Below are 25,435 nucleotides of genomic sequence, written 5' to 3'. Positions count from 1 at the left end.
ATGATCAAACAATAGCGACTTTGAGACTTTAGCGACTGGAAAAAGAAAATAAGCACTTGAAAGAGAGATTTAAACAATTTAAGAAAACCTTCGAATCAGCAAACAAAAATATATGACCTGGTACAGTACGCTGGAAGGGACTTCCTTGGAAGATTTCAAAATAGTTTCTTCGATGTCTCCTATCATTTTCTTTATAAATTTGCTACACTGTTTGTAAGCGCATTGCGTTATGAATAAACAAGTTTATTCAAAGCATTATGAACAAACAAAGTAGTGTACACCTGTTGGATTGTAAGAACAATGATATATTTTATATTATTAGATGGTAAATTTAAGTTGTTTCAAACCCCTCCCAATAAGGAACTCTTTTTAGGGATTACGTAATCTATTTGCCTCGTTTTCACGCGACCGCGTGTTTATGTAAAAGTGGATGGCCTATGCCAAAAAGATGAATGAAAATTGATGTCGAAAGTTCTGCGTTTTGTTAAACCGAGTGTCTTACATATTTTGGCACCCCGTGAGGAAGATTTAGTACAAGGATGGCAGAGATGGAGGAATTATTGTTGCAGGCTGAGGGAATATTGTATTTGCTGGAATTGGAGAAATTGAAAGTACTTGCAGACAAATTAAAAGCGCCGAAGAAAGATGTTGTTGGTAAGAGTCGATTAAAGCTCGTTAAATTATTGTCTGCAGTTTATGAAGAAAACTTTGAAAAATCAACCCAACAAGAATTTGAAGCCCTTCTTAATGAATTAAAGAAATTTGGTGAGTTGTCACCCCCTCCCTTGGAAGGGGATGAAGTAGAAGAAACATCTACAGTCCCAGGGTGTGCAGAAGGTGCAGAGGGGGATAACACAAGAAATAAGACAACACACACTACCCAGCCTGATAATCTGACCATGCAGACTAGCATGTTTAGAAGGGAATTTAAGATTATAGGTCAGATTGGGGAGGTGGGTCAAAGGGAAAAATTGTCTTATGTATCCCTAATAAGGCAAGTTGAAGTTGGGTTGGACAGAGGATATTCTGAGGGGGAAGTAGTGAATGCAATAATAAATTCTATCTCTCCTGGTCTACAAATAAGAAGCTATTTAGAAGGTTCAGGGCAAATATCCCTTGCAAGGTTGAGGAAAATTTTGAGATCCCATTATAAAGAGGGTAGTGCAACAGATCTATATCAAGAATTGCTTACAATGTCACAGGAGCCCAAGGAAGACCCAGTTAACTTTTTGATACGTGCAATGGACTGCAGACAGAAAATTATTTTTGCATGCAGGGAAGAGTCTGAAAATGACCTTAAGTATAGTCCAGTTTTGGTCACAGGCCTTTTTCGGCAATCAGTGGAGACAGGTCTGTTGAGTGATGCTATTCGTGGGCGCATAAGGCCATACCTGCAAAATTCAAATGTTGATGATGAGGAACTGATTAACCAAATGCAATTAGCTGTATTGGCTGAGTCTGAAAGAAAGAAAAAGTTTGGACTCCAAAACAAAGCATCCAAAGTAAATGAAATTTCAATTGTGGAAAAAAATCCCCAGAAACAAGCCAAAATTTCAGAAAAAAATGACAAAATTTTGGCAGCTGTTCAGCAGATCAAGTGTGAAGTGGCAGCTCTAAAAACTGAACTTGCAGAAATGAAAACAGCAAATTATGCAAAAGAACAACAAAAAAGCAGCTTGTCTAGACCAACATGTGAATCTTGCAGGAAAACAGGCAAAACCGATTGTGATCATTGCAGTTATTGTGGTAGCCCTGACCATTATTTCCGTGGCTGTAGGAACAGAAAACCGGGAAACGGAGGGAGGCTTCCGAGAAGGGGTGGTCGTTAGCCTCGAAAGTTGAACCCCATTTTTTTTGTAATAACTGTCGTCTTCCAGAAAATAATAACAAGAAGTTTCCACAGTGTGGTGGCTGTCAGTCTGTTAGATATTGTAGTGTAGAATGTCAGAAGAAACAATGGCATGAACATAAAATATTGTGCCTAGCAATTAAGGAGTTGGCTGAGAACTCAACATTGTCTGATAGGGGGCTTGGTGATGGACAAGACCCAAATATTTTTCCTTGCCATATTACTCCAAAGGTTCAAGGTAGAATTTCAAAGTTAGTTGGTAGCAGGTGTCATGTGCAGTGCACATTAAACGGGACTCAAATTGAGGCTCTTTGGGACACAGGTTCACAGGTTTCATTAATTTCTTCTGAACTGATTAACAATTGTTTTTCTGACAGACCTATCAGGGACATATCAGAATTTTTAGGAGATGGTGCATGTTTGAATCTTGTAACAGCAAGTGGGGATATTCTTCCATATAAAGGCTGGACAGAACTCAGCTTTCAGCTAATCAACAACAAGGGGAAAAATCAGACTATTCAGGTACCTTTTCTTGTAACAGCAGAAACAATAGAGAGGCCAATTATTGGATATAATGTGATTGAGGAGATTATTTGTGGTAACAGTGAAGACTCTGTTGGAAAGGAGGCAGTTTTGAGTAGTATTCAGAGAAGCTTCACAAACATGTCGGACCACAAAGCATCTGCATTAATTCACCTAGTGTATAACTCTCAAACTCAAAATGAGGTTTGTGATGTCAAAACAACTAAGAAAGACTTTGTTATTCAGAAGAACACAACAATTGATGTTCCTTGCAGAGCAAATACAAGCTACCTGGAGAGACACACCCCAATGATTTTTGAGCCAAGTTTACCTTCTATGTTACCATCAGGACTAAGTGTGACAGAGTCAGTTTTGACACTGAAGAAAGGAACTTCACATATATTGAAGCTGCAAGTGGTAAACAAGACAAATCATGACATTATGCTGCCAGGGAGAACACCAATGGGAAAGTTAGAAATGATCAGATCAGTTACGCCTGCATTGATTCGTCCTAAAACTGATAGTGAAACCATGGACAAGCATAAAGGAACATTAAAAAACTGCGTAATGGAGACAGTCCTGCAGAAGGATGCAGACAGTATCTTGTCAAAAATTGACTTTAGTGGTCTGACACATGGTGAAACAGAAATTGTAAAGAAAATGCTTCGTGAAGAAATTCAATCATTCTCAGCAGGTGATAGCGATATTGGATGTGCTCCAGGCTTACAACTTGACATCACACTGACAGACCCACAGCCGATTCAGAAGAGCTATGCTTCAATACCACGTCCACTGTATGGAGAAGTAAAACAGTACATTGAAGACATGCTGAACAGAAATTTTATCAAGCCATCAAAATCGCCATATTCGTCACCCTGTGTTTGTGTTCGCAAGAAAGATGGGACACTGCGTTTATGCGTTGATTACAGAGCGTTGAACCAGAAAACTGTCAGGGACATGCACCCATTGCCGAGAGTACAGGAAGCCCTTGACAGTCTTGGTGGAAATCGCTGGTTCAGCACCCTGGATCAAGGTAAAGCTTACCACCAGGGGTTTGTTGGACGAGAAAGTCAACCGGCAACAGCATTTGTGACACCGTGGGGACTCTTTGAGTGGGAACGGATTCCCTTCGGACTTACTAATGCGCCTGCTGCCTTCCAGAGGTTCATGGAACAAAGTTTAAGTGATCTAAGAGATAGAACCTGCCTTCCATACCTCGATGATATCATTGTGTATAGCAAAACTTTTGAGGAACACGTAGAACATGTCCGCCAAGTATTGCAACGCTTACACCAACATGGCATCAAATTGAAACCAAGTAAATGTTCATTTTTCAAGAAGCAAGTCAAGTTTCTGGGGCGCATTGTGTCCGATAAAGGCTATATAATGGATCCAGACAACATCAAAGCAGTGACATCTTTGCAAGATAGAATACCAAAGACAGTTGGTGAAGTCAGACACCTATTAGGTTTGCTTAGCTATTATCGTCGTTTCATACCAAGATTCTCAATAATTGCAAGTTCACTATATGAGCTACTTACTTCTAATGAAAGCCAAGTCAAAAGCCAATATCAGAGAAGAGACAGAAAGAATCACAATGGGCAAGTGTCATCATCATCAAAAGTAGAATGGACAGAAGAACATCAGACAGCACTGCAAGAGTTGATCAAACACTTGATTAGTCCACCAATTATGGCCTACCCTGACCCAAGCTTGCCATATATCTTACATGTTGATGCATGTCAGAAAGGACTTGGGGCCGTTCTTTATCAACGTCAAGAAGGGAAACTCAGAGTTATTGCATATGGATCCAGGACTCTAACTCGTAGTGAGAGAAATTACCACATGCATTCAGGGAAGCTTGAGTTTCTCGCCATGAAATGGGCCATTGTTGATCATTTTAGGGACTACTTGTATTATTCTCCACCATTCCAAGTTTTCACTGATAACAACCCACTCACATACGTACTAACCACAGCAAAATTAAATGCAACTGCTCTTAGATGGGTTGGAGAATTAGCAGATTTCAAGTTCTCAATTCAGTACAGGCCAGGAAAATCCAATGGTGATGCTGATGCTCTCTCGAGACTTCCTTATGATATGGAGAAGTATATGTCAACATGCACAAACAAAAGTACACTTGATATGGTCGATGCTACAATTGATGTTGTACAACAGAGATCTAATGAGGACACTGCTTGGGTATATGTGCTTACAGATCCATCAGCCGCTCTTTTCAGTAATAATCACCTTCCCGATGAGAGTTTCGCTGCAAAGAAGATAGACAAAGTCAGTGTGCAGAAAGAACAAGACAAGGATGCAAGTATCCGGAAGATTGTAAACATGATGAAAACGGGAAACAGACCAACGCCAAATCAACTGAAGGAGCTTGACTATAACACCAGATTGCTTGCTTATGAATGGAACAGATTAAAACTTGATAGCGATGGCATCTTAACGAGAATTTCAGGACAGAACACACAGATCGTTTTACCAAGAGCACTGCGAACGTTAGTGTATGATGAGCTTCACGTTAAAATGGGGCATATAGGTGCCGAAAAGGTGGTACAGTTGACTAGAGAACGCTTCTATTGGCCTCACATGCAACGTGATATAACTGATTTCATAACGAGGAACTGTCGCTGTTTGAAGCAAAAACCACCAACGTTTAAGCAAAGAGAGCCCCTACAGCCTATTATCACATCAGCTCCATTGGAGATTGTTTCAGTTGATTACATGCACTTGGAAAAGAGTAGTGGTGGTTATGAATACATCCTGGTAGTGGTGGACCATTTCACCCGATATGCCCAGGCCTATGCTACAAAGGACAAGTCAGGGAAAACTGCAGCACGGTACCTCTACAATGACTTCATCTTACGGTTTGGGTTCCCAGAAAAAATCCACCACGACCAGGGTGGGGAGTTTGAAAATGAATTATTCCACCACCTAGAAAGAGCAGCTGATATTACCCATTCAAGAACCACTCCGTATCACCCGGAAGGAAATGGTAAGGCAGAACGATTTAATAGGACACTGCTATCGATGTTAAGAACACTACCAGAAACATATAAGACCCATTGGCGTGATCACCTCCCGAAAGTTGTACATGCATATAACAGCTGTAAACATGATGCTACTGGAAATTCTCCATTTTTCCTGCTTTTTGGCAGATCACCACGTTTGCCTATCGACCTTGCATTCAACATAAATAGGCATAGTTCACAGAAAGATTATTCATCTTATGTCAAACAATGGAGATCTGCAATGCAAGAGGCGTACAGAACAGCCTTCACACATGCCGCGAAAAGTGCAAGTCAAAGTAAAGAACAGTATGATAAGAAAGCCAGAGGAGTTGCTCTCTATCCAGGAGATCGAGTACTTGTACGGAATTCAGAGAAGGGTGGACCTGGCAAGATCCGCTCCTACTGGGAGGACAAGGTTTATAAAGTTTTAAGTCGACTTCATGAAACAAGCCCGGTTTATACCATAGAACCAGAAAAGGGTGGAGGTCGAAAACGCACTGTTCATAGAAACCTATTGCTCCCATGTGACGTGCTTACTCCTGATGATCCAATCCCATCAAGAAGAAATAAGTCAGCTCGGAAACATAAACAAACAGATAGTCATAACACAACAGCAGACCAATCATTCCAAGGGGAGGAGGAGGATACAGAAGAAATTGGGTTTTACCCAAATGATATTGAAGAAACAGCTGCACCCAGAACAGAAAAGACTATCAATCAAGCACAGGTTGCAGAGGGAGAACCAAGAATTCAAGAACAAGAACAAAACCCTGAACCAGCTGACAATGAATATGCAACAAACCTGAGACCAGAAGCAGATGTGTACCTACCTGCTAGCCCAGAATCAGAACAAATCAGAAGACCCAAAAGAACCCGCTTACCTCCAACTCGGTTGATGTACGCAGCCCCAGGAAATTCAGCTAACTATTTTGTTAATTCAGTTTTTCCACAGCAACCATTCGGAAACGCCCAAGGACAGTTTCCTGTAACACCACCAGTCTTCATTCACCCGATGTTCATACCAGTAGGCCACAGAATGCTACCAATTAGACCGATATATTGTACATAAAGACACATCATGTGGAACATTGTGACAAAGTACTTTTAATAGCTATTCATAACAAAAAAAAACATTATCGTGTTTGGAAATGGACCACTTAATCGTTAAAATTTGCATAAAATTGTTATAAACGACATCAACAAAAAGGTGTGACTCACCAGAAGAAAAATTGTTGACTGCGAGCAGTTTACCTGATACAACATATTGTATTGAATTGACAAATTGTCGGGTTGCAGTGATACAAAAGTGAAGAGAGTTGATTGGACAGTTGTTGTAAGGCGCCATTACAAGAACTGAAGTGAGAAACAGTGACCCGGAAGCAAAGTTTCAAGAAAACAGATTCAATGTTGAGGACAACATTTACCTTGGAGGGGTGTATGTTGGATTGTAAGAACAATGATATATTTTATATTATTAGATGGTAAATTTAAGTTGTTTCAAACCCCTCCCAATAAGGAACTCTTTTTAGGGATTACGTAATCTATTTGCCTCGTTTTCACGCGACCGCGTGTTTATGTAAAAGTGGATGGCCTATGCCAAGAAAGATGAATGAAAATTGATGTCGAAAGTTCTGCGTTTTGCTAAACCGAGTGTCTTACACACCACCGATATCTTGCCCTTATGGAGCGAGCGTCCCCCTTTCTAGCAATTCTTTGTCCTAAAGCTAAAAAGCTTGTTTCACCTGTTAAATATATTTTCCGAAACTTGCCCTTGATAAATGAGCCCTTTTATTGGTTTTTTGGTTTAATAATTCATCAGAGATTAATAATTCACTAGTGTCAGATTCAAGAAAGTCAACTGGAGGTAGTAAGTGGGTTCATTTGGCATACATCACGATAACCCGACGGTTCAAGGCACCTCTATTCTGTGTTGAAGCTGATACTATGAACTGGACAGTGGAAAACGGCTCTATCGCACAACCGCCTTTTTTCTGCAGCGGAAATGTGCAATCAGAACGCGAAGAGAGTGTCATTTCAGCGTACCTGGTAATTATCGTGTCAGCTTTGATATCAGTCGCTGCTGTTATCCTGAATAGTCTTATATGTTATATTATGGCTACAAACAGCCATCTACGGACACCTTCAGGTACACTTGTATTATATATGGCCATCACTGACTTTCTCACTGGTATTGTCACCGTGCCTTTATCTATAGCCAGAGAGTCTCTCTTTGTTATGGAAACTCCACACAACTGTCTTGTAGATGATATTTTTTGGCATTCAGGCGTTGTACTTACTATGGTAACTTTGCTTCTGCTGTCACTTCTAAGCGTTGATAGATATTTGCATGCTTTGCATAGTAGAAAAACGAGCGGATGGAAACTGAACAGGAAATACAACTTTCTGGTTGCCTTGATCTGGCTCATAGCCATTGGAGCTAGCGTCTCAGTGTCTGAAAACGAATATTATCAGGCAGTGTCTGTTGCACCTGGTATCTTCATTGGAATTGTTACCCTCGCCATCCTTTGTATCGCCTTCACGCACGCAAAAGTTTGTCTTTTTCTGCTGAAGAGTAGAAAAGTCGTCGCAGGAAGTTCCGTTCAACCTTCATCCGATTTCAGAAGGCGATGGGTACGCAAGTCAGTGGTTACACTGATTATAATAATTGTTTTCTTTGGAATTTGCTGCATACCACGACTTATCTACACGATCTTGAAGCTTCGACATGGACCTAACGGATATGAAGAACTGTATACGTGGTCGGCTACAGTGGTTTTCGTCAATAGTGTTGTCAACCCAATAATCTATATTAGCAGGAGCAGCAACATCCAACGGATACTGAAAAGATATTTGGAAAACCTTGTACAATCAAGGCAAGGCAGTGAGATGGACGTTCATCCGCTCTGATGAACTTCAAGACAAACAGAAACTTTTGGGGAATACAGATTCATAGCCTGAGTCGAAAATTTGTAGAATCTTAAGGGGAATACAGATTCAACCAGGGATTCAAAAATTGTATCTTGAAAAATGTAGTTATCTATAGTGTAATACAGATTCAACGAAGGAATGGAAATAATTTATTCTTTATTTCTCTCTGTTTGAATGATGTAGCACATATTGGATAAACTGAATAGATTCTGTATAATGTTGCAACCTTGACAGTGACTACGAAGAGCCAGAGCAAGTGCTCCTCTTTTTCGAGGATTTGTATATATTACCTCTTATTTGGTATATTTTGGCTTTGGGTGTGAAGAAAGAAAAAAGCCACCCCAGACAAGCAAAATAATGAACTGCGTTTGAAACACCAATGAAAAGAACAATTCATGAATCTTAAGATTCTCAGTCATAATAACACCTAGAAGCCTAGTAGTAGGTTGTTGAGATTTAGAGACAATGCTTGATAAGACTATGCTCAACTTTTTTTATAGGAATTTCACTTTTTGTTCGTGCTGTTTTCGTCACTTGAAGATCAAGTGCTGTGCGCAGCAACTCTTTACGCAATAGGGACTGGAGGTGAGTCTTCAAGACTTTTCTTCTTTCCCCTTGTGTTTCGCATTCCTTATCAGAAACATCTTATCTTCGGAAGAAATCGTTGTTTACAACGAAAATTGGTATATTGTAAAATATATCGTATTGATTTCGTAGATAAGACCACAAACGTTAATTTCAAACCGGGACTTTTAAAACGAGTAAATTTTTAAGGCAGATAATGGATTATAACCGGAGTAGGAAGCAGTGGCGTCGCCAGCTCGAAAAAACTAGGGTGGGCTAAAACAAATTTTCTCTGCCACGCCCTTTAGACTCTTGGAAAAGCCTTTTTTAGTATTCTTTTAATTATTTCGAAATCTCTGGACAAGCAACTTTCTCAAGCAGATTTTTCAACGGATTTTGAAAATTTATAAAATTGACTTCTGGGGAAACTGGCAGGAAGAACAGGATAACGCAGCGACCGGTCCCTAGGGTCACATCTGGCCCTTCACCTGTTGAGGACTGGGCCGAGCTAATTAAATAGTAAATAAATAAGGAGGTTTCAACGTGAAAAAGCTGTATTCTCGAATGTTTTTGCTTTCTAATGTTTTGGCTTATGCAGCTGCTTATAAGGGTAAGGAATTTGCTAATACGGAAAGCAACATGGTTTTGCCAAAATGAAGGAAATTAAAGGTTTCTCTCCTTTGATTCGTTTCCTCTCCTCTGGATCATATAAAAGAGATTGAAGGCATAGCAACATACACCTGCTGAAGTTGTTACAATTTCTCGATTAAGAATACCTACAGAAATAAGGAAAACTGGGAAATTCTTAAAAATTCAATAGTTAAATGAGTATAAAAAAGGAGAAGGTTCCCTTCACAAAATTATGCATTGCAACACCTAGAGGGAGAGGAAATAGCGCAAGAATTATCGAAAGCTATTGTTGTTCGAATTGATTGTGGTTTTAAGGGGCGAATGGCAGAGAGTCGGTAGTGAAGCAGTAATCAATCAAAACTTCAATCTTTTTTTGGAGCACATTTTAAAAAAATAACAGTAAGAAACAGCTTTAACAGTTTCAAGTTTTGATATTTTGATTGGAGCCGAACTTTTGAAACCGCTTTCATCCTTCTTTAATTGTGGAATTTCGTGTCAAACCTGAATTAACGATTCTTTGGTTCTTCAAGAACCATTCAAATTACGGTTCATAATTTTTTTCAAACGTAGCCGAAAATTTTCAACGATTTGCAAATCTGGACTTGATGGACGCCATGGAAAAACTTGAATTCTTCTTATTTGGAAATAAATCGTTGAAAAATAGTTTCCTTTTATTCAGGTAATACAAAAACCTACAAAAACAAAAACAAGCAAATTTTCCGACAAATGACGTAATTTTACCAACATGGTTTGCAATTTTCTTTTTTTTCTAAACTTTTTCTATATACAAAACCAAAACACAAATATTCAGAATCTTATTAACCCAAAAATAAATTGTACAGTTTACTGACCCAAAAATAACTTAGCACAAACTTTAGATCCAAAATGTACCTAGACACCCTGGAGCGACCAAAAGTCACGGTGCAGGCTTCAGTTAAAGGGCAATCTAAAGAAAATCCAATTTTCTTCTAATTCTTTTGCAACTGTTGTTTATTTCGATGTTCTGTAGGCATCTTGTAAATGGGCTAACTGCTATTAAAATAATTTTTTGTACAAATTTTGAGCAATTTGGTCAGGAAAAAGGTTTACTATCAGGATTTCATATGAATCTCTTCAATAATTACAAAATGCCGAGACCAAGGGCATTTTTAAAAAAGGGCACTTTTGCCGCCCATGCCCCTCCTATCAAAAGGCAAGGGGGCGGTTGCCCTCCCTCCACGCCCCCTTTCCGGCGACCCTGAATTAGTTTGATCGCCCATATCCTCTCTGAGTAAACGAGATAAATTAGTTTTGCTCGTTCTTTGATATTGAGATAAATAGTTTCAAAATAAAGATAAGGCTGAAAGGATAAATATGAAAAAGTTCAAGATTTGTTACATTTTGAAATTTGGCAATAAAAGATCTAAGAGTGCAACGAGTACAAATAAAAAAAAAACTTTCACTAAACGCTTGAACGAAACTTGACATTCATGATATCGGTGAAAAAGAAATATTTGAAAGAAACTTCAAATGTAGTGGAACTAATCCATCTCAAGAAATTCATCATAGTTGAAGTTTTCTACAACGGTTATACCACTTTGAAATGGTATGTCAAGGCCAGTTTCAAAATAATATTTTTATCAAAAAGATCTATCCTTAAGAGAAGTCTCTTAATTTGCTACCTTAAAAGTTGCTATCTTAAGATTAAACTAAATTAATAGAAGCAATTTCTATCGTTCGTATGACGAATAGTTGAAAAAACCAATATTAGCTTTTACGCGCTATGTTTTATTGTTTAAGAAAATTATTATGAAATTTTTCCTTGCAAGTGTCTTGCTGAAGCTATATGTTTGATTGCTTAATTTGCAATTTTCATAATTTCTGTTGTTTTTCTCGGCCTGGATTTTTCGATTTAGTACCAACAAGGATTCTTAAAACCTTCGCGATTATATCATCAGGGATGGATTTAGGTGGCAAGGATTGGTTGCCGTGCTGGATTGGTTGATAGGTGTTTGATTGGATTTTGGTGCCACACCCTTCGGGTGACTGGAAAATGATGGAAAGGCCAATTTTAGAAATTAAACTCCTCGATTCAAGGCAAAGCAGGTAAAAGATAAACAAGGTTAATTTTTGCAGTATTTTCTTGCTACTGACCATCAAAAAAGTGTTTTTAACTGAATTCACCGAAGGACACACAAATATGGGGGGGGGGGGTGTGTCGCGCGCCCTACACCCCCTCGTGATTATTCTGTCCCTGAATATCATACGTAACCAACGTAGAAACAATCATTTTCTAATTCTTTATTGATCTATGAAGACGTGAGGGCTCTGAACTACCTAAACTATTCCTTCCATTGAACTGATTTTCCCTGAAAACTGAAAATTCCTATAGAACTACTATTGGGGGGCTGTGATAACCCAAACCCCACACCCTTTGTTCGCGACACCCTTGGTGATGAGTAGAAGCAATTAGGCATCAATCTGAATAAGAAATTGAGCTTTAAAAACATGCGCAATAGCTACATATGCTTTAACTCGTATTTCGATTTTAATGGAGCCGGAGTAACTAAAACCATTGATGTCTCAGATTAGCTATTGCCTGTTGATTTGGGTGTTTGGAAAAAGAAATTTGAATAATGAGATAAACTGAATTTAAGGGAGGGGCTTATAATATCATATATTGATGATGCTTCTAGCTTTGAAAAATTATTGGAAACCAGTACAGTTGAACCAGTATTTGCTTTTGGTAGAGATCCATAAAACAATAACACATCTAAATTCTAGGTTCAGTAAGCTAACTTTGGTGGAAGATTCTTTTTACAATCTAACGTCTCTTGATGAACTACAGTTACCAACTTGCCTTGGAATCAAACATTATAGGAAAATGTACAATAGACACTATGACCAGAATTAAAAAACTCAGACTCCGTTTAGATATTCAAAATATATATTAATAAATGCCCAGAAATGCAAGCTCGCAACAGCAGATTATGTAAGATATTTTATTCAAATTTAGATTTTTTCTTGCAACAAGTATTTCTTTTATTTTATTATTTTAATTTTATGTTTTTTCGTAAGTGGTATGATTTTCAGCTTTAATTTATTTGCAAACCTTAAAACAAAGAATTAAGGATTAAGAATTAAGAATAAAGATTAAGAATGATGGATTTATTCAAAATTGCCCAGAATTTGATTCCTTGATCTGTGTGCAAGTTCATCTGGTTCTTTAGCCAAAAGAATAGTTGTATATCAACAACTAATTTTATATCGTTCGCTTTGAATGATAAGAATCATTTGGGGAAAGCTTTGTGTAAATCTACATGATTTTATTTAAATAACGCATGATGTTATCACAAGCTCTTAGCTTTATATTAGCTAGTTGCTGTTTTCTAACTCCCCTCTCCTCCATTGGAAGAAATTTTAGTTTATTGTCGGAGCAAATTTGACAAAACAACCTACGAAAACTGCATATTTTAGCCATTTTAGCTCCCCTGTCGGAAGCTCCATCCCTCTGTCGGAAGATTTCTGGCACCACCTCTGGATGTAGTCTGGGTAATTAGTGGCTATCGGGTTAAACTAAGACACTAAAGAAAGAAAAAATGGAAAAAAGAACCAAATTGAGCGTATCACAACACTTTCATGGACAAAAAGTTAGTAAACTGGGCTGTAAAGAAGCTCGAAGCTGTGAAAAGCCAACTAGATTGTCAAGTGTCAAAGTGTTTGAAATAAATATTTGTACAAATATTCATTCGTCCTATTTTTTTGTTCGCTGACTCCTAAATTTTTTGTACTGTCCGCTAATTGGAAAGAAAAAACCCGAATTGACTATTTTGTGCAAAAAATATTGTCCGCTGATTAGGGTGTCCGCTTTTTAGAAAGTTTTCTATGAGACTTTGACCAGAAAACGATCGGGAAAAAATTATTTGTCCGCTAATCAGTAGTGTCCGCCTTGTAGAGTGTCCGTTAATTGGAGAGAATACTGTAGTACGATATACTAAGCTCTTTATTAAACAATTTAGCAACTAAATTAATTAACACAGTCTAATTGATTGTATTTTCAATACTTATTCTCATCCAAGGTTCAAGTGAGTTTAAAAGTAATTAAAATCGCATGCGTAAATGGATATTGCATCTTGAATAATAGTAAATTTGTAAATAAGGTCATTTTGTGACGCAGTGTCTTAGGAAGGACATTGTAATTGGTCAAAATAGAGGACGAGGTCATAGAAGAAGTAAATAAGTGAATATGTTTACCTAGGCCAGCTAATAGTTTCCGAAAATGAAACAAATAAAAAAATTACAGAAGATTAACAGCAGGACGGCAAAGGTTTGGGCAATATTGTGATTTCTTGAGGAGAATCAATGCTTATAAATTTGAAGAAAGAACGGATGAAGGTATACAACAAGCAATATGATGTTCTATACAGAGATTAGCTTATAATTCAGAAAAAAAGCTACTGAAACGCTACTTTTGTTTTTAACTTTTGTATTATGCTTCCAAAAATTTAAAACAAAGCCACTAAAATCACTGAAGTCATCTTCTCCTGGACGTCCTCCTGTTGCAAAAAACAATAGCAAAGGTAGTAATTTACCATGCAACCATAGAGATAGGATAATGTGTGCAACAGAGCAGTCATAAATTTCAGAAGTTCAATTTCTTACAATACAAGCCTGCTGTTAATCGTAATAATGATTGCTAATGGTAACGATTGGAAAGTTTCGCTTTGTAGGCGTTTTCTTTGTTTAAATTTAATTGACGTGCCTACATTTCCTTGCTTTTGTTAAGAGACAAAGGCGCAGAAACAGGAAGAAATTGAGACCTGGTAAGAGGCAACGTTTGTCAGCAAACTTCTCATTTTACTTTCAAGGCCTTCATTAACAGACAGGGAGTGTCAAGTAGTACCAGAATCAAGAGACATAATGAGCGGAAAGACTGTTTTTGTGTTGTGCCTTATAGCTTGTGTCTCTCTAGGCGCATCACTCGCATCTGCAGAAACACAAAGTAAGTATTGCAAAAATTATGCATTGCTTTACAAGAAAGAGACGAGTTATTTTACTTGAAACAGAAACAGGAGGGTTGGTATGATATAAAGTTACCATTGCAATGCAAGCATGTTAACAGAATTTTAGGATATTGCTAACCTTCAAGATGGCATATACATATTTTGTCTATATATACATGTACCTCACTTGCCGCAGTTTCCACTGAGTGGATTAGGTACAGAAGAAAATATTGGGGAGGGGTATTGTTTTTGAATAATATTCATGAAGTATTCCCTCGATGAATGTAAACGGCTTCCTAATTCTTGATATTTTGCAATGATAAAAAAAATTCAAAATTGAAAAGTTCCTTAAAGCCCAATCTCCAGTGAGAAAATCTTCTGAAATTTCGCTGCGAAATACTTCCTGTACATATTTTTGTTGACCTCGCAACATTGGAATGTGACAAAGCAATATTGATTATGATTGGCTGCGGAAGGATTTCGCAAGCGTAAAGCGGAAAAAGTTAAACTCTTTTAAACTTTTTGGAAATTGGGCTTTTGGACGTCCTGATGAAGGATTTTGTCTTTATTACTACTGGTTCTTCAATTTCTTGCTCCTTCTACATGTAGGTTCCTTAAAGAGTGGTTCCTTATAAGAGAATGCGTGTAAATCTGTCTTTAAAACTAGGCTACTTTTACGTAACACAAGTTAAACATGGGCGTTCTCTAATATATTTTCTTTGTTCTTAAAAGGGCGTTTTCTCAAAGTAGAATAGGCATGGCCTAAATTTTTGCTTTATCTCTCCCACAGCCCAGTGTAGCTGGCGGCGCTACTGAATGATGGCAACCCAAATTAAGTTTCTTTCAGCCATTTCTAAATTTTGTCATTGTTGTGTTACAAGCCTTACAAAGAAAATAGTTCAAACACACACTTTGGAAGCGGCAGCTAGGTTTTGAAAATACACTAACTTTAATAAGGGTCACGAGAATTTCCCCTGTTTGGCCATAAGGAAGCATGTGGAATACGACGTACTTTTTCCCGTTTGCAATTAATAATCTATAAATCATATTTGCAACCACATTACCTTGAATTACGTCATGTTGACGTCCTGCTTTAAGCCTATTTTGCGTTCATTTTGATGATACTCGATGCTTACTTTTTCCAACCATATAATCAATTTTGTATGAGGAGTTGAGGTGGCACTATTGTAGATGGTGAAGAATAGCTTTTATAACGGTCATTAACTCTTTGAAAAGAAAGAAAGGGGACTCAGACACCACCTTTCGCTTGATTTTTGTCTTTTGGAATTACAAAGGAGATTTAAATTCGAAACTGTAACTGGTGTACCTTTTCCGTTCATTCTCTTTTTAATTTGATAACGATGTTTCTCCAGAAAACGGTGTTTCTCTAGAAAAGTAATTTGTTGATATGCCAGAAGCTAGGTGATATTGTTGATATTCAACAATATCACCTATATTGTTGTATTAGTTATTATATTGTTGTATATTGTTGTATTGTTATACCTATATTGTATTAGGTGATATTGTTGATGTTGATATTCAAATAGGTGATGACTTGCCATTTGATATGAAGATATTTTGTCATACCTGGCAGATCAATAAAAAGCTATGAATCTTTGATTCCCCTCTTCCAGGGGAGTTTTCATTTTAAGTAATATTTTTTTTTCGTAGCTGCTAGAGAAAATACGGAGAAAGTTAGCAAAGATGCCCAAGTAACCGATAAGAAAACTGAAGATGTCAAAACAACTTCTGACGACAACGCTGATGTCAATGCTAATGATAAAAATGACGGGAAAGAAAATGAAGATGTTGAGGAGCCAGAGGAAGATGAAGAAATGTCAGAAGAAGTAGCCGAAGAAGATCCAGAGGAAGGAGAAGAAGATGAAAAGGAGAACGAAGAGGATCCCGAATTAGCTGAAGAAGACCAGGAGAAAGTGACAACAGAGGATGATGGTTAGAATTCTGAACGTCCTTTTGTAATAATGCTTATACCCTTGGCAATGAGTAACTTTACCCATATTGCAGGCATTTTTAATAGGATTGTGAGTCTTTCTTTTTCATAATTTGAAAAAGAAGTCGTTGAACCTGATGTCCCTGTGAAAGTAGGTATCGATTACGGTGTAGACGTATTTTTGGCTGCCCGGATGACGTATTTGTCATTATCAGCGATGCGAGACCCCAACGCAGCCAGGGCCTAAAGCTCCTCCATTCAAATAGACAGGTTAACTGAGTCTGGGTTTTTCAAAATCAGAGAAAATATTCTAGAACCTTGTTATGTTCGCTTCTGATATTTTTCATGATATGAACCGTAGAATAAGATTTGAAATTATTTTATATTCAAGGCAATCAGAAAACTGACAAAAAGAAGGTAGAAGACCCTAAAGAAAAGACAAGTGATGCGAAGAAAGATTCTCTGGCGGAAAATAAAGACGAGGATGATTCAGCAAATGCCGATGAAAATGAAGAAAATGGTGAAGAGGAAGACCCTTCTGATGATGACTTTGAGGAAGAATCTGTAGAAGACCAGTCGGAGGAGCCTGATAATGACGAGTCAGACGATGGGGAAGATGACAAACCAAAGGAAGAAGGTTCAGAAAGTGATTCTGAGAAAAATAAAGCTGAAAGTGAAAAAAAAGACGATAAATCTAATAAAGATGAAAAGGCAGAAGACAAGAAAGAAACAAGCAAAGAAGAAAAGAAGGATTCTGCATAAGAAGTGACACTCTCCTTGGTAAAACCATTTTCTTTACCAACGCACCTTATAAGCTTGTCATGATTATCTATTTAATTTCAATCGATTAGAGCTTGTCTTTTTGCTTGCTTGTCCTTCCTGTGTGCAAAGTTTTATGCTAAATCATAAGGAAAAAGCCCTAAGAGAAAATAAAAAATTTCAGGGCAAAATCACGAAATCAAGATTTAAATTTGACGGGCCTAAGCTTGCAATTGATTGTAGTTGCGACAAGAGTGATTCTTCTGAAACGCCGTTATTTTATCCTGTGTTTTATACTAATGCTTATTGGCTCTTCGGATGCAGTGTCTTATATGTGAGACTGTGCTGGTAAATATTTGACCGGGTAGACAATTTTAAAAGAATATGATGTTTTAGATGAACATCAGAAAATGAACTGCAGTTTGGATTTTGATTCAGTTTTTCGTCGTTCATAGGCCCAAATTCACCGCCGCAACAAACTACTATTTACTGTACTTTTTTAGCATACGCTTTTCTTGCAAAATTTAAGCCATTATTCCGATTTTAAGCTACAATGACGTCGCCTGTACACAAGTTGCTGTTGTAGTTGTATCCCCAAACACAGTGCTAGGGCTAGACATAAGAAGTGTTGATTTTTGAACATTTAAAAAATTTTGCTTTGCCTACTGTAAATAATTTTATAATAATAATAATAATAATTTTTAAAGATAAGAAGAAAATTCTGTTCTGCCAAAAGGAAATGCTTGAAGGTGGCCTAAAAGTTGTTTAAAATCACTTTAGGATGTTTTAGCATAAAACATCAAATCAACGCACATTAAACAATTGCGATCTAAGTGTTTCAAATGAATGGAACCATGCTTAAAGATTCTAAAGTTTGTTGGTTTTCATAAAATGCGGATTTTTTATTAAATCCAGTAGGTTAATTTTGATATTTTGATGACACGTTCCCGCGCGTTCCTTTAGTGGAACTTCAATCCTATCGCCACATAGATAGCAAAGAAAGCACAAAACGACCATAGTTAAAGTGTTTGGGGTTTGAAAAATGTAGCCATTGGTCAACATTTGCTACAGCATCGAAAAAACGCCAAAATAAAGGGACGGAATTTTACAACTTGGCTGGGCTGTTAGTCGTTTTCAAAAAAAGGCGAGATTTGTGTTGGTATATAAGTTCGTTCTCATTCTTTGTTTCTTTGCTTATATAAGAAAATTCAAACAAAACTGAATCGGCCAACCAGATCAAATTTTCGTTCTGTTTGCAATGCTTCACGGTGACAAAGGCTTAAGATTAATGAAGACAAAACTAAAATACTGGTTATTGGTACCCAACAAAATGCAAGGAATCTCTCAAATGCCAATGAAAAAGCAAGAAATCTTGGTGTTGTTTTTTTACCAATTTGACACTGAAATCACATGCGAACACGTTGTGCAAATTAGCTAGATATCATTTGCTCAACATTAGCCTTGTTTGAAGACACCTTCCAAGGGAGGCTGCAGAGCAAGCTTTTACTCCTCTGTTATGTCAGAGTTGACTGCAACAATACTCTGTTATATGGGTTACCATCATGTAAATTACAAAAGCTACAGCGAGGGGCTAATCACTCTAAGAAATCTCGTACACCTTTCGTGAAAATCCTATTGTTTTATCTTAAAATCCCCAGAAATCCTTTTGTTTTAGGCAAAATCTCGTACGCAATTTGCAAGAGTGAACCGCCCCTCGAGCTACAAAGGGGCCAGAATGCTGCTGCCAGAATGCTGCTGCCAGAATGCTGCTGCCAGAATGCTGCTGCCAGAATGCTGCTGCCAGAATGCTGCTGCCAGAATGCTGCTGCCAGAAAGCTGCTGCCAGAATGCTGCTGCCAGAATGCTGCTGCCAGAATGCTGCTGCCAGAATGCTGCTGCCAGAATGCTGCTGCCAGAATGCTGCTGCCAGAATGCTGCTGCCAGAATGCTGCTGCCAGAATGTTAACAGGTAAACGCAAGCGTTGTCACATAACACCAGTATGGAAGGGATTTCATTGGTTGCCGATTACAAACAGGATACGGTAAAGAATACTCATGTTAACCTCCTTTAAGTGTTTGAAGACTTTTTGCTAACAATGAGCCATTGCGCTACGCAAGCATGCATTTTCATGCATGTTCAGAGTCTGAAATCATTTTTGATTAATCCGTAGTTTGCTGCCATTTTTCGGGTCGTCGCAAAGTCTCATTGTTAGCAATTTATTTAGAATTTAGTAAAATTGATTATTTAGTAAAAACCTATTATGTTCATAATGTCACCTTTGCCCCTATTCATTCATATATATATCGCGCAGCGTAGTTTTTAGAGACACTCGCCGGAAGCTGTAGACGAATAAAGTTGCTGCCGAAATAATTTGCTGTTGTCGAAATCATTTGCTGTTTTAGACGAGACGTGTCTTCATTCGAGTTCTTCTGCGCAAGGTCGTAAGTTAATTCTACTTATTTTTTAGAACTCACACGTTTATGATAGATCAGACTAGTGATTTTACAATGCAACGCTTTAGAAACTTTTAAATCTTGTTTGAAGACACATTTAAATAAACAGTATTTTATTGAATAAATTGTTTTAACTTAGAATTTATTGAATTAAAACCTTTTACCCTTTTTTAACATTACCCTTTTTTGGCAGCGTGCCTTCCTGCCCGATCGTGACCGACAGGAATTGATTTTTAGTTTGAAAGCCGCAATGGATGATTTCAGACACTTAAGTACAAAGTTTTGTGCAGTTTTTGTGGATTTTGCGGATGCGTTTGGGAGCATTGAGCATAGTTTCCTTTTTGAAACTCTCCGGGAATTTGACATTCCTTTGATTTATTGTTGCTTGGTCGAAGATCTATACCGTTACTCTTCGTTTTCTGTGATTTGTGGGTTTGAATTGAGTAAAGAGTTCAATATAATCAGAGGAACAAAGACAGGTGACCCTTTGAGTGCACTTTTATTCATATTGGTGATTGACAGAGTATGCAAGCCTATGGTAAGAGAGGCTGTTATCAGGCAGGGTATCGAAGATGAAAGAAGGATTAATCCATGTCCATTGCAAGCTTTTGCGGATGATGTTGTTGTTGTCAGTTATGACGTAACGATTATAAATGAGATGTTTGATATCGGACAAGTTGCCATGAAGATAGCAGGTTTAGAAGTGAAACCCAGTAAATGTGCAGTTATGTATGCAAGGAGGTCTGGGAATAACTGGTACAAAGGCAAGGCAGATAAAAAGCCAACTGTGTCAATTCAAGGAAATGTCATCGAAGTTTATCCCCGTGACAAGTCCTATAAGTATCTTGGAAAGTCTCTCTCACTTTCCGGCGAAGATGCTGTGCAAGTGTATGAAGTTATAGAAAGTTATAAAGATTTATTGGAAAAAATAACAAGCTGCAAATTGCCCCTTGCTCTAAAGGCTAGTGCTTTAAATAACTTGGCTCTCGCGAAGATTATCCACCATTTTTACAATACAAGGTTTACAGAGGAGCAGTTGGAACTCATGGAAAAGTCCTTGGTGAAGGCAGTTCGAAATATGTACGATTTGTATGAAACAACAACACAGCTCATCATCTTCTTACCACGCGAGCACGGAGGGATTGGAGTTAAGCGTGTGTCAGATGTGTATAGGTCAACAAGGGTTGCATTTCTCATTAAGATGTTGAATCATCCCCAATTACAGTTCAAGAACATTGCACGTCAATCCCTTAATTTGGATATGGAAAAACGGAAAGTTGCTTCAACAGATAATGATATGAACTTCCTTGGGTTTGAGATTAGTGAAGACGGCTACCTGAATAGTCGTACCAAATTTGGGTGTCAATCAGATTGGCCAGATCTTCTGAGATATGCTAGAAAGCTAGATGTTTCCATTGAGTTCAGGCAAGGAAAGGCTGGAGTAATTATTAATGGTGAATTTTTTGATGAAGGTGCTCCACTTCAGAAGTTGCTATTCAAACAGACAGTTAATCGAGATTTGCAAAAAGCAAAGCAATTGTCAGTTCAAGGCCCCTTTCTCTGCATGACTGATGTTCAGTTGAAATCCTCCCATTCAATTTTTTACAACTGGAAAGTAAGTGATTTACTGGTGAAGTTTGCAATAAAAGCACGGTTGAGTCTACTTCCAACAAACTTCACAAAGCATGTATGGAATCGTGATAATGACCCTTCTTGCCCCTTTTGCCATCAGCACACGGAAAGTGTCGCACATCTGATGAATGGATGTAGAGAGTTTCACAACTTTTATAGTCGACGTCACAATCGAATTGCTGACAAAATATTTGAGGTGATCTCAGGAAGTATAAGTGGTTTCCAGTTTCATGCAAACAAACTTGCAGAATCAATAATAACGGAATATGGTGATGAATTACAGCGTATTACGCATCGTAAACCTGACATCATTATCATTGACAATCAGTCACGTAAATGCATTATCTTAGAGGTGACTGTCTGCTACGATCTGTATTTTGAGCAAGCACTGAACACCAAAGGGAAACGGTATCAGCCGCTGTGCAGTCTGCTGCAGTCGTTAGGTTGGGAGGTGGATTTGAAAGTGCTTTGCTTTGGCTCACTTGGTTGCATCAAAAAGGATGTTTGGACTGTTATGAGATCATTGTCAGTAGATAAGTTGATTGTAAAGAGCACATTACAGTGGTGCTCGGTATCAAATTTGATAATGGCCAACTATATATGGAGACACAGGGTTAAGAAGTTATTCATGTGAGTCTATTTTCTCTCGGCCCTTGCGTATGATCAGATACAATAAGTTCTATATTACATTTTCACATTGAATGACTTCTAAATCTTGTGTCTCACAGTTTATATGAAGTGATTATGTATGTGGTGGATAACACAAGCCTAGTAGACATACCTTTTATGTTAACTGAGCTTTTAGCTCGGACACTAGGGCAAATACGAATTTATTATTATTATTATTATTATTATTATCTCTTCTCCAGATTGCTCATTCTGCCTTCAGCCTGAATCACTTCTTCATGTCGTAGCTGGATGTAACAAATACCTTGAGCAAGGGCGTTTTACTTGGAGGCACGACTCTGCCCTGCACTTCATTGCATCATCATTTCAATGTATCCGAGATGTATTCATATATGCTGACATTCCCGCTTATTTATCACCATGTATCATAACTGGCGATTCGTTCCGTCCCGACATGCTAATCAAAACTGCTTCTAACTGTCTGTATGTCATCGAATTAACTGTTGGGTTCGAGACTAACCTGAACAATAACGCTTCGCGTAAAGCTGAGAAGTACCGTTCCCTTCTAAAGGAACTACGCCCTAAGTTCAAAAAAGTAAAATTTGTTAATCTATCTATCAGCTGTCTCGGTATCTTTGGTAACTCCTGTGATTCTTTCATCGATATGTGTGATGAACTAAAACTTGACTACCAACACCGTAATTTTATAATTAAAAAACTGTCAGCAATAATTATACGCACATCCTATTATTGCCCGCAACTCGCGCGCGATAGCGCGCGAGTGAAGGGCTTATAGTCTGCCCCGCGTATAAGTAGCATATGGAAGCTTCAGTTCATGTTGTCAGCACTTTTTCAGCAGATTTTGTCACTTTTCTGCTGCCATGACAACTGTCAATCAATTTCATTGTCAATCAATCGGCTTTGTCGAGGAGGTCGTTAACCGCCACCTCTTTGTGCGGAAGGGAATTATCTTCGGAGCGTTGCTCTGCCAAGGCCTTCGGTTTTTTTGGCACGAAAACGGTGCTGCATCACAGCTCTGTTCTCCGCAATGGATGGAAGTTTTGATTCGAAGTTTTGGCAATCAAAACCAGTCGAATGCCACACTTTTCTCCCAAAAACTCGAGACCGTACGAGCAAAAGTTATGATTGTTGGCACGAAAACGGTGCTGCATCACAGCTCTGTTCTCCGCAATGGATGGAAGTTTTGATTCGAAGTTTTGGGAATCAAAACCAGTCGAATGCCACACTTTTCTCCCAAAAACTCGAGACCGTACGAGCAAAAGTTATGATTGTCGTGATTATCGAAAAATAAATGTCAAACCCTCGAAAAACTTCATGATTTTCAAAAGGGCGTTGGACTTAAATCAAAGGCAAACTGAACACCAAAAATTCTTGATAAAAAGAATAGTTTAGCATCAACTAGAGCAGCTGTTTTTATAGAATTGTGAAAACCCAAGATGGTGTCTTTTTCGAATATCCTGACCTACATTTTCAAAACAATCATTATCAAGGAACTAATTGTTTGCGGGCAGTACTAGCAAGAGCTATTTCTAGTATATTCTGTATGCGCAATAAGACTTGGACAAACCCTGAACTGCTCTCCTTCTAAAGATTCTTTGCACTCATATGATTTATTTAAATGTTATAACTTTTGTAAAATTAGTAAACTTGTCACCAGGCTAGCCGATAGTAACTACCTGAAAAGTGAGGTTACTGTTGTAAGTAGAAGAATATAAAATAAAAAATGTTTTCATTATTATTATTATTATGGTCAATTTCTTGTGATTTGCTATTTTTAGATCAAACACCGAGTCACTACCAGTGACTTAGGGTGAGTGAAATTGGAGTAATTTAAGAGCATTGTTATACTGTATATATATAAAAATTGTGCGTATAAAAATAAAGTCATTATCATAAAAAAAATATATCTTTAAAAGAATTGTTCAAATAGAAAGCGTTCTTCTCAGTATGTGTGCAGTGCTGTTCAGGACTATTTTTTGGACCTCGCTAAGAGATGGATCACCTGGAATTTGCTTTACATAATTAGCAGTTCCTTTCTTTATCAGTCCTAGGGCACCCACTACTACTGGAATGGTCTTTGTTCTGATGTGCCACATCTTTCCAATTTCAATCTCCAGGTCTTTATATTTGGAGAGTTTCTCAAACACTTTTGCAGAAACATTCTTATCTGACGGCACACTCATATCTATGAGTAGGCAGTTGTTTTTGGTCTTATCTTTGACAATAATGTCTGGACGGTTTGCCTGTATAGTGCGGTCAGTTTGGACTGAAAAGTCCCAGAGAATGGTGACATTTTTCCCTTCAGTAACTGGTTTTGGATGGTGCTCGTACCAGTTACCCTTTGTTTCTAAGGAGAAGTGGTTGAGAATTTTCCAGTAGAGGTATTGACCAATCCTATCGTGGCGATATTTGTATTCATTCGGTGTCAGTACAGAACAACCTGAGACAAGGTGGTCAATCGTTTCTACCTTTTCCTCGCAGAATCTACATTTTTCATTTGCTTCATTGTGCAACACATTGGCTTGATAATTCCTCGTGAAGAGACTTTGGTCTTGGGCGGCGAGGATAAAGCCTTCCGTTCCCCCTTTCAGTCCGGAGCTTCTCAGCCATTGATTTGTCGCCATTTCGTCTACATCAACGTTTTTGCTTCGAGCTGCGAACTGTCCGTGGAGGGGCGTTTCCTGCCATCGCGATTCCAATTGTTTTGAACCGTTGTTTTTGGCTGCTTTTTTTGTTTTACGCGCTGGTTGAGGTTTATGTTATTCATATCTAAGTTCAGCTGCCGAGAAAATTTAGCTGACTCTTTAAGAACTGAATGTAATTTATTCGAGTTTTCATTTTATTGAAAAGTTGCAGCATCCAATCATCTGAATTGTCCAGGTATTCAGAAAGAACTATGGTTGTTGTCTTGTATGACAACTCAAAATGTATCATGCCTATACCACCTTTGTTCCTAGGGACATATAAGCGATCAACGTCGGACTTAGGAAGATGCATTCTGTGGCAGGTTAACTGTTTTCTAATTTTTGTATCAAGTTTTTTCAATTCACTTAGATTCCAGTTAATGATGTTGAAGCTGTAAGTTACCACCGGTATTGCAAGAGAGTTCATAGCAGTAATTATGTTTTGAGAATGTTGGAGCGATCGAGTCCTGGGAATAGGGTGGTGCCCAGTCTTTCTCCCGTCGACCACTGCGTTGACATGTCTTTCGTGATAAATCGCTTCGGCACATGACCGCAAGAGTTAGTTAGTTGGCTATTGTGGCTAAGTGTGTAGTAAGCACATTTTTGTTACGAAAATCACGTACATAATCTCACAAATGGATTTTCTCTATGCTCCGACCTAGACTTTACAACAGAGAATTAAGTTCAGTTTTCAGTATCAATCTGACCCTACGTAAACATTCTTTTCTAATGTTTTCTTTCATCTTGGAGTGCTGTATGCCGTCCCCCTCATTAACGCCTAAGTACTTGTTTGTTCCTTCTTGTTCTAG

General features: G+C 38.1%; 2 protein-coding genes across 2 annotated transcripts; one reads left to right on the top strand and one right to left on the bottom strand.

Moving 5' to 3' along the window:
* Nucleotides 1-14,331: 14,331 nt before the first annotated feature.
* On the top strand, nt 14,332-17,296 carry LOC135684391 (uncharacterized). Its single transcript, XM_065199935.2, has 3 exons — nt 14,332-14,497; nt 16,170-16,451; nt 16,841-17,296. Exons 1-3 carry the CDS (start codon nt 14,416-14,418, stop codon nt 17,209-17,211), a joined length of 735 nt encoding a protein of 244 aa, XP_065056007.2. The 5' UTR covers nt 14,332-14,415; the 3' UTR covers nt 17,212-17,296.
* A 6,568-nt stretch (nt 17,297-23,864) lies between these two features.
* Nucleotides 23,865-24,566, bottom strand: LOC148957567 (uncharacterized). The gene has a single exon (XM_089115033.1). The coding sequence runs from the start codon at nt 24,564-24,566 to the stop codon at nt 23,865-23,867; it is 702 nt and encodes a 233-aa protein (XP_088971159.1).
* Between the last annotated feature and the right edge of the window lie 869 nt (nt 24,567-25,435).

This window comes from Rhopilema esculentum, chromosome 21 (assembly GCF_057945365.1).
Source record: "Rhopilema esculentum isolate cy_ngs chromosome 21, ASM5794536v1, whole genome shotgun sequence".
Taxonomy (NCBI): domain Eukaryota; kingdom Metazoa; phylum Cnidaria; class Scyphozoa; order Rhizostomeae; family Rhizostomatidae; genus Rhopilema; species Rhopilema esculentum.
This window is presented reverse-complemented; position numbering and strand designations above follow the sequence as displayed.

What these genes read in the sequence shown, in the direction of transcription:
- LOC135684391 (XM_065199935.2), top strand. Translation starts at nt 14,416, where the DNA reads ATGAGCGGAAAGACTGTTTTTGTGTTGTGCCTTATAGCTTGTGTCTCT. An exon ending in CGCATCTGCAGAAACACAAA is followed by an intron (nt 14,498 to 16,169) that starts GTAAGTATTGCA and finishes TTTTTTTCGTAG; the next exon opens with CTGCTAGAGAAAATACGGAG. An exon ending in AGTGACAACAGAGGATGATG is followed by an intron (nt 16,452 to 16,840) that starts GTTAGAATTCTG and finishes TTTATATTCAAG; the next exon opens with GCAATCAGAAAACTGACAAA.
- LOC148957567 (XM_089115033.1), bottom strand. Translation starts at nt 24,566, where the DNA reads ATGGCGACAAATCAATGGCTGAGAAGCTCCGGACTGAAAGGGGGAACG.